This window comes from Rhea pennata, chromosome 3 (assembly GCF_028389875.1).
Source record: "Rhea pennata isolate bPtePen1 chromosome 3, bPtePen1.pri, whole genome shotgun sequence".
NCBI lineage: Eukaryota > Metazoa > Chordata > Aves > Rheiformes > Rheidae > Rhea > Rhea pennata.
This window is the reverse complement of record NC_084665.1, coordinates 126,220,870-126,235,948: the sequence shown is the minus strand read 5'-3', so window position 1 is coordinate 126,235,948 and position 15,079 is coordinate 126,220,870. Positions and strand designations below refer to the sequence as shown.

At 50.4% G+C, this 15,079-nt stretch overlaps 1 protein-coding gene across 1 annotated transcript; it reads right to left on the bottom strand.

Moving 5' to 3' along the window:
• Positions 1-186: 186 nt before the first annotated feature.
• CTSB (cathepsin B) lies at positions 187-13,653 on the bottom strand. The gene is made up of 10 exons (XM_062573275.1): positions 13,573-13,653; positions 7,387-7,538; positions 6,757-6,842; positions 5,824-5,938; positions 5,138-5,256; positions 4,350-4,435; positions 3,664-3,810; positions 2,587-2,703; positions 1,707-1,835; positions 187-1,586 (listed from the first exon to the last, which is right to left on the bottom strand). The coding sequence occupies exons 2-10, from the start codon at positions 7,510-7,512 to the stop codon at positions 1,489-1,491; spliced, it is 1,023 nt and encodes a 340-aa protein (XP_062429259.1). The 5' UTR covers positions 7,513-7,538; positions 13,573-13,653; the 3' UTR covers positions 187-1,488.
• Positions 13,654-15,079: the final 1,426 nt, after the last annotated feature.

The following is a 15,079-nucleotide window of genomic DNA, read 5'->3' as shown; positions in this document are numbered from 1 at the left end:
TGCTTAATATAACCCTGCCATCACTATGGTGAGAGGACAGGGCTAGGACTGGCTGTACTTGAGAGGAGGGTCTCACAGGGTACCAGCTTCGTGATGACCACCCTGCCTGTGAAAGCAATCCAAGGCACCATGAACAGCCACGGGATTTCCATTCTTCCATGTTCCCAAGGGCCAGGACACAAGACATTGGAGAAATCCTTTATTGGCACAGTTGTTCCATTCATGTACACCAAAGCTCTGTCTCACTGTTGTTTGAGTAAGCAGAGGTAAGGGGCTGTTTATTCAGTACAAGGGAGGGCCTGCTTCATTCATTTCAGAATTGTTGCAATGTACTTTTTGCTTAAAAAGAAAAAAAAAAAAGCTATTTTGCTGTATTAGTGTTGGCAAATCACGATTCCTCCTCTTAGCTATTAAACCTCCTCCTAGTAACAAAAATAAGTTTTCTTTCTTACTGCCTGTATCTTAAAAAAAAAAAAAAAAAAGCTTTAGTTGTGTGCAAGGCAGCAAGATGCCTCTAAGCTTCTTCACAAGTTCCCTAAGCGAGATTTACAAAGCATCCCTCTGCTCACAGTTCAGCATCTGCAGCCCCAAAGCACCCTCCACCCTCCCTTCAGCTGTAGCATCCTTCCAAAGGTAGGATGCAAAGCACACCAAGCTGCACAGCACAGTCCTTTGGACAAGCATGGTATGGTTTGCCTTTTCCAGTATGCACCTGAGTGCTGCAGGACATTTGATCGAGGGGCTCAGGGAGCTCTGGCTAGGCCCTTCACAAGAGATCAATAACCCCAGGCTACAGCAGTGAACAAAACAGCAGAGAAACAAGTGGTTTTAAAAAGCAGCTGAAGGGAGCAGAGCTAGCAATTCACCAAGGACTCGTCACAGGCAGAAGGGGCCTTATTCAGCTCCAGCCCCACATCAAAAAAGTCAGTTTGTCATTAATGCTGATTGAGCAAGGCACAAGCTCTCTAACATACCTTGCTTGCTTTGGGCACTGAACAGGCAGACTACTCCAGACAGGGGTCCACAAGCCATGCCTGAAAGTGGCCTGGGTTTCCTGGCAGGTTTGGTCTCCACTGCCCTACTAAGTCCCTACTCTCAGCACAAAGCTGCTGCTCCCTGCCCTCCCAATATCTGCTATATTGGGCTGGATGGCTGCAAGATATTCAAGCTAACCAAACACTGTGGCACAAGCGGCCAGCAACACTCATAGCAGTCCTCTGAGCAGCGAATGTCCCACCAAGTCCACACACACTAGGAGCAAGGGGACTTGCAGAGAACAGCTCACAAGCTCACATACCAGTACAGGACCTGCTGCCTCCAGCTCCACCACACAATTAAAAAAAAAAAAAAAAAGATAAAAGCTTTAATAAAGTAACTTCAACTATAGTCTCTTAGAGTGGGGGCTCTGCACCCAATCTATCATTAAAAGCATCAGGGACTCAGGATTATTTGTGATTTGATCAAATCAGCAGCAGTGCAAGAGGAATTTTACATCTTCTTCCAGTACTGCATCGTGCTGGGGATGCCAGCCACAATCTCCGACTCAATGCCACAGTGGTCCTCTCCTCGTAGGATTTTGAAAAAGCCTGGAAGCACAGGAAGGGCAACAGTTAGTCTCCTCATTGCAGCTAGGGCCACAATAAAGCTCAAAGAACCAGCCCCCCCTCAGACAAGCCTCTTGAAGGTGGTCATCTCCAGAGCCTCACCATTATCACCCCAGTCTGTATTCCAAGAGTTTGCAGCCAGCCAGTAAGGAGTGCCGTTTTCCACACCCCAGCCAAGGATCCGGATTGCATGGCCTCCAACCTGCTCCCCAGACACATGCTGGTACACCCCTGCAAAACAACACAGCAACTCACCAACAGCTCCCTATCCTACCGTGCACACTACTGGCTTTAAAACACTTGATGCCAAAGCCCAAAGACAGCAACTGAAAAGAGACATTTTTTTGGTTAACCTTTTGATTTGAGTGTACTTAACTTGAACTCTGAAGCTTTTGGAGGAAGGACAAGAACAACTGCAAGAGCTTTCTTGCACCTCCCTCATCCAATGCAGACATGCCCTGAGGGCACAAGCAGTGTAGGAAGACCAATGCCCTATCAGCTCATCATGCAGCACACCCAGAGACACTCAGTAAGAGGTCCAAGGCAGCACATTCCAAGCAGTTTAGAACTGGGGTCCAAGCAAGGAGAACCATCTTCCAGGATTTTACCGAAAATCCCAGCAGTTGGTCTCAGCTGCAACTGCAGGGGGTCCCCAGTGGGGCTTGCCCCAAGCACCTATTCCCCTTGCTATAAGCCAATGAACAAGGTGTTGTCTGCCCATGTTCTTGCACTGTGCAGGTAAAGCCCAATACTGAGATCTGTACATGAGGTCTTCTTCTGGACTGAACTTGAGGGGAGAGACAAGGCTACACAGGACAGGCCCAATGAATGAAGGTCACACTTCCCCAGGTCCACAGAAGACCTTACGTTCACACTTGAGTATTCTGGAAAACCAGGCCACACCAAACCTCCTCAGGAAAAATGCAGCAGGGAACAGGACTTCAAGTCCCTTTGTGCTCATGCATCAGTATACATCACTCACCAGACTTGTACATGAGGAAGTCCTCGTAGACAATAAAGGCTCCTTCCACTGGGCCATTCTTGTAGATCTCAGCCATGATTTCCTTCTCGCTGTGAGGCACGCCATAGGATGTAATGCCTAAGGAGGAAGAGGTAGTCTTACTGTCAGCATGACATTGTCAGGCAACACAGACTTTAAGGCAGCTACACTGTTAACTGCAGGAGGCTTTGTCAATTAAGATGCAAGTCAGGGAAAGTCTGCTCATCTCTTTTCCAAAAGGAAGGATTAAACATAAGAGTCCTATTCTGTACCCAAAAGATCTATCCCTCCTGCTGAAGGAATCTGGAAAAGTTCTCCCTGTACAGCCTTATCTCCAAAGGAGAAACTCACCAAAACCACTCAGATGTTTTCTCATGGGTTCTGCTTAAATGAGATGACAGCCCAAGCTTCATATTATGAATTCAACAAGCCTCTTCATGTGCTGAGGTTTCCTCTACCGTTCCCACTCTGCTTTCACCACCAGACCAAGCCAGAGCAAACAAACAGCATGCGCCCAGGGCTTCAGGCAAACCAAATCAACAAGCAGCCCAGATTACTCTACATTTATAGCCCCAGCAACCACCAAGAGAGAAAAGAAGGAAAAAGGCTTTGAGGTCAGATTCCCACAGGGCTTAACAGCGTGCTCCTTTGTACAGTGACAGAGCAGCTGATTGAGTTACCTCTCCTCAGCTGCAATGCTATAGCTATAAGGTCTCACACAATGTCTGGAAGTCTCAGCTGAGTGATGGTAATTGCTTCAACTTCCAAGTTTGACTGAGCAGGCAGAACACCAAAGCTTGAAGTAAGCACCAGTAGCATCAAAAGTTTCCCTTGTCAGCAAAAAAAAAAAAAAAAAAAAAAAAAAAAAAAAAAAAAAAAATCTGCCCAGTGCATGCCATCTTTGGGAACACTGGTCCTAAAGAGATGGACAGGACACAAAGCAGCCACCATAAAACAGCTTGGGAAGAAGTTTGTCCCTGACAATTCTGAACTGCTGGGAACAGCTCTGGAGCCCCCACGCATCAGGCGTAAGGTTTGAGCAGAAGTCACTTCCCTTACCGTAGTGCTTGTCCTCCTTGTATGAAGGTGAGTAGCCAGGTTCACAGCGTCGCTCACACCTGGGGGTGTCCCCACCCTCACCTGTGCACGGGGGCCGGGAGCCATTGACATGGTGCTCGCAAGGAGGGATGGAGTAGGGACGGCAGCCTGTTGAGAACAGGGGTGTGAAGTGGCTGCCTCCAAGTCCACCCAGCTGTACACCACCCCCAGCAGCCATGCTAGAGCAGGGACCAAATTGTGTTGGGAATGTTTCCCTTCAGACTGCTTTCCACCAGCTCAGTCTTGAAAATGCCGTGGAAGAGACAGAAATAAAGGCCTTATGGCGATGCCACGAGCAGACAGAGGTTGCTTTTTTGAGGAAGAAACATAACAGGAGCACTTCTTCCTTCATCCACAGTGCACTAAATGGACCAAAAAAACAACAACCAAACAAACAAACAAAAAAAAAAAAACCCACACAGGAAGCAGCAGCCCTGTGCTGTTTACTGGTTTGACTACTGTGCTCCATTCCTGGATGGATCTGCTGCTATTAGGTGCTCCCTGGGCCCCTTATCCCAAAGGGATCATCAGGAGGAGCTGTGGGGACAGGAACAGCTATGAGGATGCAGACCTGCACCCAGAAGGGCAAAGGTAACCATGCAGAGATGCTCCTCTTGCCTTTCACAAGGGTATGTGCCAGGACTTACCTACATGGGAGTCATAGAGACCACCGGACACAAGGCCCTTCTCCGTCCAGTACCTCCACGCACCAGAGGGATAACCACCATTGCACCTGCAGAAGAGACAACTGTCTCAGCTCAGGCCTGCTCAGAGCCTTCTGCTTTTTGGTGAGGATAGAGAAATGGAGGCAGCCTGAGATGGCTAAAGGGAAGCTTTCACCAGGCAGCTACTTCCTGTCTCCTCCCACTTCCCTAAGATTTCTAGGCCTTGACACAGGAAGGCCTGCATCTGTAGGCAAAAAGCTAAGATGACCCATACTTCCAAATCCCAAAACAGTGGTGCTTTGTTTTCTAGAATCTCCTCACCAGGTCCTTGGTCAGCCTTTGCCCCCAGAAACAGCAAAAACCAAACAACAACCTGGAGCCTCAACTCCCAGCCCTGCTCCCTGACAAGAGAACATTTAAACCTGAAGATCGAGACTTTGGAACTACTAGAAGATCCTTCCTTTGGTTTAGGCAACCACCAATTGTGAGCCCAGGAAAACATCTCCAAGTGTTTGCCCTCCCTAAACCAGCCATCATCATTCAGCTACTGCTGGAGGCAGGATATGGCCTGGTCAGACCTTTAGGCTTTACACTCACTTACGTTCCCATCTCATTCCAGCCTCAATTAGCATTAGCCACGGGTTGAGCTTCCTGCCAATTAGGAAGTTAGAGGCACAAGGCAAAGAAGACAGAGCTGAAACAGTACCAACATCTTCAGTTTGTGTCCTCCCACCTCCCTTTTAAGGGCAAAAGTATCAGAAGCAGCTCACCCCATGCCGCACTCAAAGCCGCAGCACGACAACAAGTCCTCCGCCGAGACCTCCACGCTCACCTTGGCATTTGTATGAACACAGATTCTGTCTGAAATGGCTTCTACAGCACCAAAAGCCTGTGGACATCCCCCCCAAAAAAACAAGCAGAGCATCACATACTGGGCACAGGAAAGAAGAAGGAGAAAAAAAAGAAATACACAAACACACACACTTCTGGCCCATGGTCTGCAGTGCCTCACTGGCAGGAAGGAAAGTGAGTTGTGTGCACCAGTCTGGCCAGGAGACACCCACATATGAGAAGCTCAGATGCTGCATTCAGGCCCCATCACTCATGCCCCAAGGTTTTGAAAATCATTTCTGGAGCAGAACAAGCACTCCCTCCTTTACAGAAGTGTGTCACATTGAAACAGCTAGATCCAAGTCATGGTGGACAGAAGAAGTACGAACTTGCACAGCCACAGGAAAACTCAGAGAGAGCAAAGCACCACCAGGGCCAATAGCTGCTACCTCCTTGTGCTGGAGGTCTCACTTTCTTCATAGACTTCAGGGATGTTTCAGGAGGAAGAGAAATACAACCTAGCAATCTTCGCAGCTCAGTAGCAAACAAGCAGTACATGTTTTTGTCAGTGTACTCTATACAGAGTGCCATAACCACACAGCAGCAGCCGCCAAAATGCTCTTACCCAGCAAGAACCACAGGAGCCCTGGTCTCTTATCTCATTGATTGTTGGGCAGTTGGGCCACTGCTTTCGTGAGTCAAAGTTATCTGGCAAGTCCATATCTGCAGCCAAATCTACCCTGTAAGTGAGAAGAGAAAGTCTTATTATAGAAACACCAGTGTAACATGGCTGAGTGCAGAGACCTCTTCAACCTGCACTGAAGGTGACTGAGAGGACAAGTGCTCCTGTGTAGCCAGAACACTTATTTGCTTACTGAAGGAGAAAAATTCTTCTCAAGTCCTCAAACCAGGTCAGCAAATCCCCAGTGTTTTACAGTTCAAAGACTATGAGTTAGATGATTGGTCCAGCATCTTGTAGGACATTGGTGAAAGTTTACCACACATGTTCCTGTGCTCAGCTGTGTGCAAGATGCACATCAGGTATCAAGGAGCAAGCTGTGGACACTGCACCCCCACAAAGAGCAGGCCCTAAGTAGGTTCGGGCATGCTCCTGACACAGGAGACTGAGTCAAGACCCTCTGCAGGATTTGGTCCCTCTGTTCCTGCCACCAGGCTGTTGTTACCACAGCAGAGAAAGAGGGTCTTTTTGGAAACTGTCCTCATTTGAGTAGACTGAGCTCTGACACCTTTTTGAAACCACAAGCTCTTGTGATGTGGGATTTATTTTGCTTGCTCTCTGCCTCACCCTAGGCCTCAGATCTGGCACAGCCATGCATGGGGAGCTCTATCAGCTTGCAAGAACAAGAATGTTGCATCCCCTTCACATAAAGGGCTTTTTTGGAAATCAAACATCCAGTCCCAGAGCACCCCACATGCCAGCACTGAGGGGTACCCTGCTCACAGCCTGTTGGAGAAGGGCCCTCACCTGCCCCATGCTCACACAGGAGCATCTACACAAGCTTTTGCAGGGCCATCACCTTCCTTTCAGACTACTCACCTGACAGGGAGCTTGGGCCCACCCAGGAATGTGCCACAGAGCTTCTTCACATAACTCATGTCAGTGTTGTAGAAGTTGTGCCCTGCCTGGGAAGAGACAGAAGAACTGAATACTACTCTCCACAGCTACCAAGTGCAGTTCAAAGCCACAGAACAACCACTCCAGGGCTTCAAGTCTCCCTTGAACCCAGCCTGTGTCTGATACTTGCTTTTAAAATCCAGGGGCAAGAGCCAAGCTGCCTATGGTGACAGGACAACACAGCCCCTTCCAGAAGCAGGTCATTGTGGCCAATAAGTCAAAGTCCAACTCTATGCTTTGGCCATGCTAGGTTTGGCCAGGTCACTGATACACTTAATACTGCTCCTTGTTTCTAGTCTCATGCAGTTTCCTCTCCTCTCAGGAGTTGCTCCTATTCCACAGATTCAGTGCTCTGTTCTAAGGAGGGGGTATGCAGTTGTCACTGCAGAAATCCCTGATGGCATCAAATCAGTGGAGAGGCCAGTTGGGATTCCAAGGCTGTTTGGATGCAAGCAACTGATGAGACTTAGATCACAGCTTTTGAGCCCCATGGAGAGATAGTCCCACGGAGAGATAGTCCCACAATCCACCCAAAAAGCTCCCTGTGTTCACCTTCCAGGTGGTGTTGAGCTTGTTTATTTGGTTGACCAAGTCACTGGAGAGGGGAGGGTAGTAAGCAATGCTCCGTGCATTGGCAAAGGCCACGAGGACATACAGAATGGACACGGACTGCCACATCTTGGCTTCAGAACAGGTCCCTTCACCTGCAACACAATTTGGTTATCATTTATTTGAACACCAGAAGGAAACCATCCCAAGCCAGCATCAGACCACTGTGCTGCAAATAGGATCTGGCAGGGCTTGGCAGAAGGACTGCCAGCAGCTGTTTATCAGCAACACAGAAAGATGAAACACGTGCCTACACAAAGTCCCTCCCAATCCTGATTTACCCAGAAGATCAGAAGCAATGCAAAAGTGTGCTAATAACTCTCTTCCTACAGCTCGGGAGAAATCAGGCAGAGCAACACAACTTGGTCGACTGCTGCAGGATTAGCAGCAGCTGGAAAATTGCTTTTGAAACAGTTCCGAGGGTTTCAGCTTGGAGGGCCTTACAAGCTGCGTTTACTTCCACAAAACAGAAGAGCTAAGGACTAAGGAGGAATAAATGATCTCCTCCCTAGCATCAGATGCCAGCAGAGCTACAGCTCCATGTGCTTGCCAGCCCACCATCCGTGCACAGCACTTTTCCCTTTGAAGGCATCCTTCCCACAGCTCCCCTCCAAATCACATTTCTAGGCTTTATGGCCTCATTTTGGCCAGTCCACCACCCTCAGAACCCTGGTCAGAGTCATAACCCCCAAGGGAAGGGATTTCTGCCCACAGAAAGGGGATTCAAGTGCTACAAGAACAGCCCATCACTATAGCCTATCCTCTCCTCCTGCATGGGGCTTTTCCACAAGGGAGGTCTGAAGCTGCATCCCTTGGCACATGGTGCCAGGAAAGTCCCAGGCCAGGGAACAGAGACGTGGAGGTAGAAATCCACAAGTGCAGGAAGACTCAGCCACAGGCCTCCTGCCTCCCACATGGAAGCACAAGTACCTATGCTGTTGTGGTGCAGGTTCAGTTTTGCCAACTGCGTGCTCAGCCAAGCCCTTTAAGTAACTTGACCCTCAGTTTAAACTTTGCTTGTGCTGAGAGGAGATGCTCCAGCCTCATCTCCAGGTTGCCTAGCACCACCCAAGTGTCAGCAGGAACTACTCTGCTAGATGGCAGTTTGGAGGACAAGCAGTCACATCACCACTCCGTTTCCTCCTGCTTGGTTTTACCTAATTTAAGTTAATCATCCCACTCAGGATCAGACATTTAGGCAGAACATGAGCCAGCCAACTTTTGGTAACACACTGGGGTATCCTCCTTCACCAAAACCTCTCAGCTTACTTCAACAAAGCTCTATGAGCCCCAAACAAGCCCCCAAACAAGCTTCCAACCTGACTGGCAATTCAAGACCTCAAATAGTTAGCAGAGCCCTGAACAGTAGAGACACTTAGGCCTTAATTCCTACTCATCTCAGTGAGTAAAATATGTAATCACCTCCAAGAAGCTGGGCTTAAGCCCTTCTGGGCCAATACGCCTAAGCAGCTGGACAAGTAGCTACTGCCAGCAGCTCTGCAGTCTCATGGCAGCAAAGCTTTCGGAGCAGCCAGGTTCAAGCAGAGGACGGACAGAGGCATGCACATTTCCACGCAGGCTGCCTCCACCCACTCACAGCCAAGTTTAGCCTTCCCAGAGAAGAAAGCCCAGCAGGAATGCCCTACTTTCTGCCAGCTACAAGCTCAGGCAGTTGCAGCTAACCATATAAATGGTGGTGGGGGGGGGGGGGAGTAGAGGGGGAAGCCCTTTTATTTTCACATGGCCTCTTCGTGCTTTCAGCAGGACATTTGGCTTGAAAGCCAGCCAAGTTTCAAAAACTCAGTTCCTCCAACTCCCAAATCTCACTTCTTTGTAGAGGGTTTGCATGCATTTACTTGCTTAAAGGTTTCTCACAAACAAGGGACTAGGTACTGCCAGATGCTTTGGCCTCTAAAGCCTCCAAACCTTCTTTTCTTGCCATTCTTTCCTGCTTAGCCAGCAAAAAGGTTACACCCAGAGAAACAAAATGCACATTTCTAAAGCTAGTGCAGTTTCTGACTAGTGCCCCTTAAACACAGCTATTGGAAGCCTACAGGTGACCAGCCCAAGCTGAAGTACTGCAAAAACATCTTTTCTACCCCTTCTTCAGGATCTCTGCTGCCTGGGCTGAGCCACTACACACAGGCAGCGCTGCAGGCAGAATAGGTCTGCACTGCGTCATGGGCACTGCGGGCAAGTGGACAAGGCTCCTGCGAGGCTACCAGCAGAGCCAAGCCTCCGCTACCACTGACACAGGCAGCACAGCTCAGCTCTAAAGCTAAGAACTTCCTCTACAGTCTTTAACCTATTCTTCCAGCAGTAAAGTCTGTATTTTCAGTAGCACAGAAAGGCGGCACTTTTGAGGCCAGAAACCACTTGATACAGGTTTGTTTTCAGTCGGATGCTTGTGAATTTGACAACATTCCAAAAACCTATGCTCTGCAAAGCCTCCTGTGCCAATAAGACCGCTGGCCCAGGGCTCCTGACAGACAGCCTCAGAAGGGTTCACATCCTCAGGTTACAGGATCACAGCAGCTGTCAACCGCGAGCTCTAGTCAGTCTGAGACCGAGCTGAAAAGAGATACCTTCTTTGCAATGCAGTCTCCGCTCTGACAGGCACCTGCATTTTAAGCAGGCTGCCTGCTGCATTGCATTTGCCCCACAAAGCAACTCATAGCCAGCAAACCCAGCAGGAGAAAGCTGCTATGTACCCTGTGCATAATAAACCTATACATAGAGCAAGATCAGGCATGGGACTCATGGGACAATTTTTTGCAGAGGACTGCAAGATGTGGAGTCACATGCACCTGGCTAACCAGAGGCAGGCTGGTCACCAGGCAGCTTAAAAACATTTGAGAGGCAAAGCAGAAGTAAAAGCGAGGCTACTGGCTTCTGTGACCATTCCCTTTCCCTCAGATAAGGCTGGGTAAGATACTTCATGTGATGGCTTTATCTTGCAAGTTATTTCCCCACCATCACTATCTCTTCCACGCACACTTGTTCTCTGCAGGCAGTTAGCACCTCATCTCCTTCCTCCTCAAAGCTTCATGGCAAAATAAAACATTAAACGAGCCCAAAAAGCAACACCAAAACCAAGCCAGGGTAGAGATATACAATGTGGGCAGCTAGAGCTCTTGATTCAAGCAGAGGCAGGTTTCAGAGAGACTCTCTATTGCTAAATCCCCTTCTCCCCTGTCACATTGGCTCCATCCTAAGTCCTACCAAGGACAGGACAGAACTTTCTTCAGGTACAGGCTCAGCCCTCCAGTCCTGCTCCCCTTCCATGGAGCCAAGTGAATTCAGGAACCAATTGCTGCAACACTTGCCCACACACCAGGACAAGCAACTTAGGCACATGAGACCACGAAGCTCAAAAGGCAGCAGATCCAGCCTGGCTGCAAACACAGTACGTGCAATGCCCACAGCCTCACAGCTTGAGGATGACTCTTGCAAAGGTTGTCTTCACAGGCCAAATCCCACCACAGCCTCTCAGCTTGACAAAAGGTAGTGGCTGAGTAGGCAAATAACTTCACTGTTTGACTTAGACACAGTAACTTCATCTCAGCAGCCCCTCTAGATATCAGGCAGAGGCTTGGGGCTTGCAGTCCACCTCCAACAGCTATTCCACCACCTCTCAGGCTGTGGGAGCTGACAAGGAATTTCCCACCAAGGGTTTTGGGATCCAAAGCATCTTAATGCAGTCTCTCAAAGGGAGAACAAAAAATCACCTCCAGAAAGTAGCTACCCATGAGCAAACTGGCACCTGACACAGGGCAGAACCCACACAACTCAGCCTTTTAGCAGCTGGATGCTCATTAAGAGGACATTTTAACAAGCACAGCCCTCAAGCTGCTAACCAGGGAGAAGTGCCTCAGAGGCAGCACTGAGGCCAAATGCACTCTGATGCAAGCCATTAAGAGCAGCTCCAGAATGCGAGGGAGGAGAGCACCTGCAGCGAGATGGCAGCAGCTCATGCTGCACCACCCACACGCAGTCCCTCTGCACCTCCTGCTGCTGTCTGCAATCACGCAAGCAGGAGGAGGGAGGTAAGGAGGTGACTTATCACCCAGGTCCCTTGCTATCCCTGGGAAATTTTGAAACTAGATGTAGCTTCCTGCTTGCTTTCTCAGGGACAGGCTCACAAGTACTCAGACCATGTTAAACCAGAAAAAAGAACAAGCCTGAGGGTCACATAACCTTCTCCCACATTGCTGAAGCAACCAAGGGAGATGCACCTTTATCCACAAATTGCAGCAGGGGACCCTGAACAAACCCGTTTGCTGTTCACAGCAGCCCTAACTGCAGAGGCCCACCAAAAGGCTCTCCTGCACTTTAGCCAGAGATCTAAGAGCTCAGGCCCCATTTAACAAGGGATTTCTTTCTCCTTTTCCCTCTCCCCCCCCCCCCCCCCCTTCCATAGTCCTTTTGCAATCAAAGGGGCAGGAAACAGGCTATTCAAAGCACAACTCTCATGACTCTGTTTAGGCAAGACAGGCCAGAAGATAAGTCACACCCAGAAGCACTTCTCAGCTGGTTCACAGTGCCTGGGCCAAACCCCTCCAGGCAGAGACAGAGGCACCCACCCACTCTTTACGTGTCTGAAGAAAATGAAAGCTGTCTCACTGTACAGTCATAGCACATCATCCCTCCAGGGTTAAAGGTACTCAGCAAAACTCACATCACGTAGCCTCTTCCAGCAGCAGCCCTTTTTTCAAGATGAGCTTTGTCCTTTGGGTCAGCACTACACTGGCTGCCAGTATTTGTGCATGACTCTAAGCCACAATAAAGCAAGTACATAAATAAAGCAATCCTGTTCAGCTTGATGCAATGCCTGTTTAGCTTGTGGCCTACGTGCATGCAACAGACCCATGGCCAGGTGACTTCACTGTAGGCCTGACTGTATTATCAAAGCTCAAAGCATTGTCCCCTCTCCCCCCATTTTTTTTAAACATGCACAACACACTCTTCCCTATCACTATTCCTTTTCTGGAAGGCCAAACTACTGGCATAGGCTGGATAACTGATAAAATAAAATCTCAAGAGCAAAACAAGCAAAAAAAATCCATACAGTTGTGAGACAAGTTGTCATGGTGATCATGCCTTAACAGAAAATAAAATTTCCAAATTCCTCCCTCATGAAACTGCAGTGATTTTTCTGCTTCAGAGGAGAACTTAGAGACCAATCCGTAAACCAGAGTCTTACACAGGACCTCAGCTGATGTAACAGACACCGTAATAGCAATACTCTCATTCACTGCCCTCATCACTCTCAACTTTGTGACCTGAAGGGAAACACAGTAAGCAAGGGCTCTTTGCTGTATCAATGCAATCCTTAAGAGTGCAATAGATGGACCATCGCTTGGCAGACAGGAGTGAAACGGCTTTTCTCCAGCGCCATCCCCGAGCCGGAGCCGCGGTGCCAGGAGCTGTGTGCACCCACAGGATGTTCCCAGAAGCCCTTCAGCGGATGCCAACCCGACCTCTTCAGCGTCAGCTGACAAGCAGGACTGTTTTGTTTCTGTCTTCGTTATGAAAACGAGATCTCCTCCCTCCTCCCCCTCCGCTTTCAGGGGGACTAGTTGCTTCTCAAAGACGCACGGCGGCTGAAGGGAGCCTCCCCTGCAAGGCAAGGTCACGCGGAGCCCAGAGCGCACCGCAGCATCCCTCCGGGGCCTGCGGCAGCTGAAACCAGGATGTACCTCACAGCCCAAACAGATCCCGCTCCCACGGCTCCTCCGCTCGCACCCTCGCTGCGGGGGAGGCCGGCGCAGGGCCAGGACCGGCCGCGCAGCATCGCCCCGCCGGACACCCCGGGATGCCCTTCGGGAGGCTCCCGGCACCTTGCGCGGCCCCTCGCGGAGGCGGCCGGGGGGGGGGGGGGGGGGTTGGGGAAGGGCGCAGGAAAGGCCCCTTCCAGCAGCCGAGTCCCCAGCCCGGCGGGCGGCCTCCGACCGCCCCGCAGCCCCCGCGGCCCGGCAGAGCAAAGCGGCGAAGGCCCCGGCCGCTTCCCCGGGCGGCGGCGGCGGCGGCGGGGCCCGGTGTGTGTCCCCCCCCCGCCGCGCGCACACACGCGTGCACAAATGCACGCGTGGGCTCTGCAGCGCGGCGACCCCCGCGCACCGCCCTCACCTGCCCCCGCTGCGCCGCGCCGCGCCCGCGCCCCGCCGCGCTCCTTATGCGCCGCCGCGGACCCGCTCCGGCCCGCCCCGGCGCTGCGCGCCCGCCCCGCGGTGACTCACCGCCCCGAGCCGCCTCTGCGGCCGCGGAGGGGGCAGCTCCCGGCAGCTGAGTCATCCCGGCTCCGTCCCGCCTCCTTCCCGGCTTCATCCCGCCTCCGTCCCGGCTCCACCCCACCGCCGTCCATCTCCATTCCTAACTGGGTCCCATCTCCATCCCATCTTCAGGCCACCACCATCTCGTTTCCAACCTGCCTCCATCCTGACTGCTTCCCGCCTTCATCCCATCTCCATCCCTCTTCCATCCCACCTCCATTTTGCTTGCATCCCACCGTCATCTCATTCCCATCCTAACTGCATCCATCCTGCCTCTATCCTGTTTGTATCCTAACTGCTTCCCATCTCCATCCTACCTTCATCCTACTTGCATCCCACCTCCATCCCACATCTATCCTGACTTCATCCCTCTTCCATGCCACTGCTATCCTGCATCCACGCTGACTGCATCCTGCAGCCACCCTGCCTCTATCCTGCTTGTATCCTGCCTGCTTCCCATCTGCATCCCACCTCCCATCCCATTCCCATCCTAACTGCATCTCTCCCCCATCCCACCTTCATCCTGCTTGCATCCCACCTCCATCCCACAAAGATCCTATCTCCACGCCTCCTCCATCCTTTCTGTCCTGTCTTCATCCCACCTTCACCCTACTAGCATCCCACCAGTATCTGCCTCCATCCCTCCTCCATCCTGCTAGCATTCTCTGAGCTTTTAGGCTGGAAAATCCAGCATTTTTCCCCATGCATACAGAGATGTGAAATCTCTTAACAAGAAAGATCACTTTTTCCTTTCTTTTCTCCCCCTACCCCAAGAAGGGATAGGGATAAAATTCCACCAGCTTCAGAAATAGATGCAATGCTTTGGCAGAAAATAATAGAAATAGAATATAAATATAGAATATAAATAATAGAAAATAATAACGCTAATCAATCAGCTGAAATCCAGCAGCCAATATGGAAAATGCTTGGCAAAGACTGGAAAGAGAAGCACCTGGGTCTTATTTTAGGGAGTGAAAAGGGGAACCCTGCAGACTCACTAGTGGGAAAAAAGAGCTGCAGGAACGGCTGCAGCTTTGCGGCATTAGGGATTGCTGCAAGGACAGGACGGAAAGGCCATCTCCTTCCCACCAGGCCAGAGGGATGCAGTGGTGCTAGTATATGTCCCTACATCTTCAGGAGGTTTTGGATGCTTTAAAAGAGTGCATGCTCTATATGTTAGGCCAGAAGGAGACACCAAACAGAATAGGAAAAAGAAAGAGAAGATTTTCCTCCCTTCTTCCCACCTTAGTCTGTGGACTCTGGGCAAGGCTATTCCAGACTCACTTGCCACCTAAGAGCATTTCTGTATGGTATCAAATACAGCTGCTTGGCAGTTACTGAGATCCCTTTCTCTATATATGGTT

Coding starts and splice junctions, on each gene's coding strand:
- CTSB (XM_062573275.1), bottom strand. CDS start 7,512: ATGTGGCAGTCCGTGTCCATTCTGTATGTCCTCGTGGCCTTTGCCAAT. Junction 4,436..5,137: donor GGCTTTGAGTGCGGCATGGG/GTGAGCTGCTTC, acceptor TCTCTTCTGCAG/GTGCAATGGTGGTTATCCCT. Junction 3,811..4,349: donor TCTCTATGACTCCCATGTAG/GTAAGTCCTGGC, acceptor TGTTCTCAACAG/GCTGCCGTCCCTACTCCATC.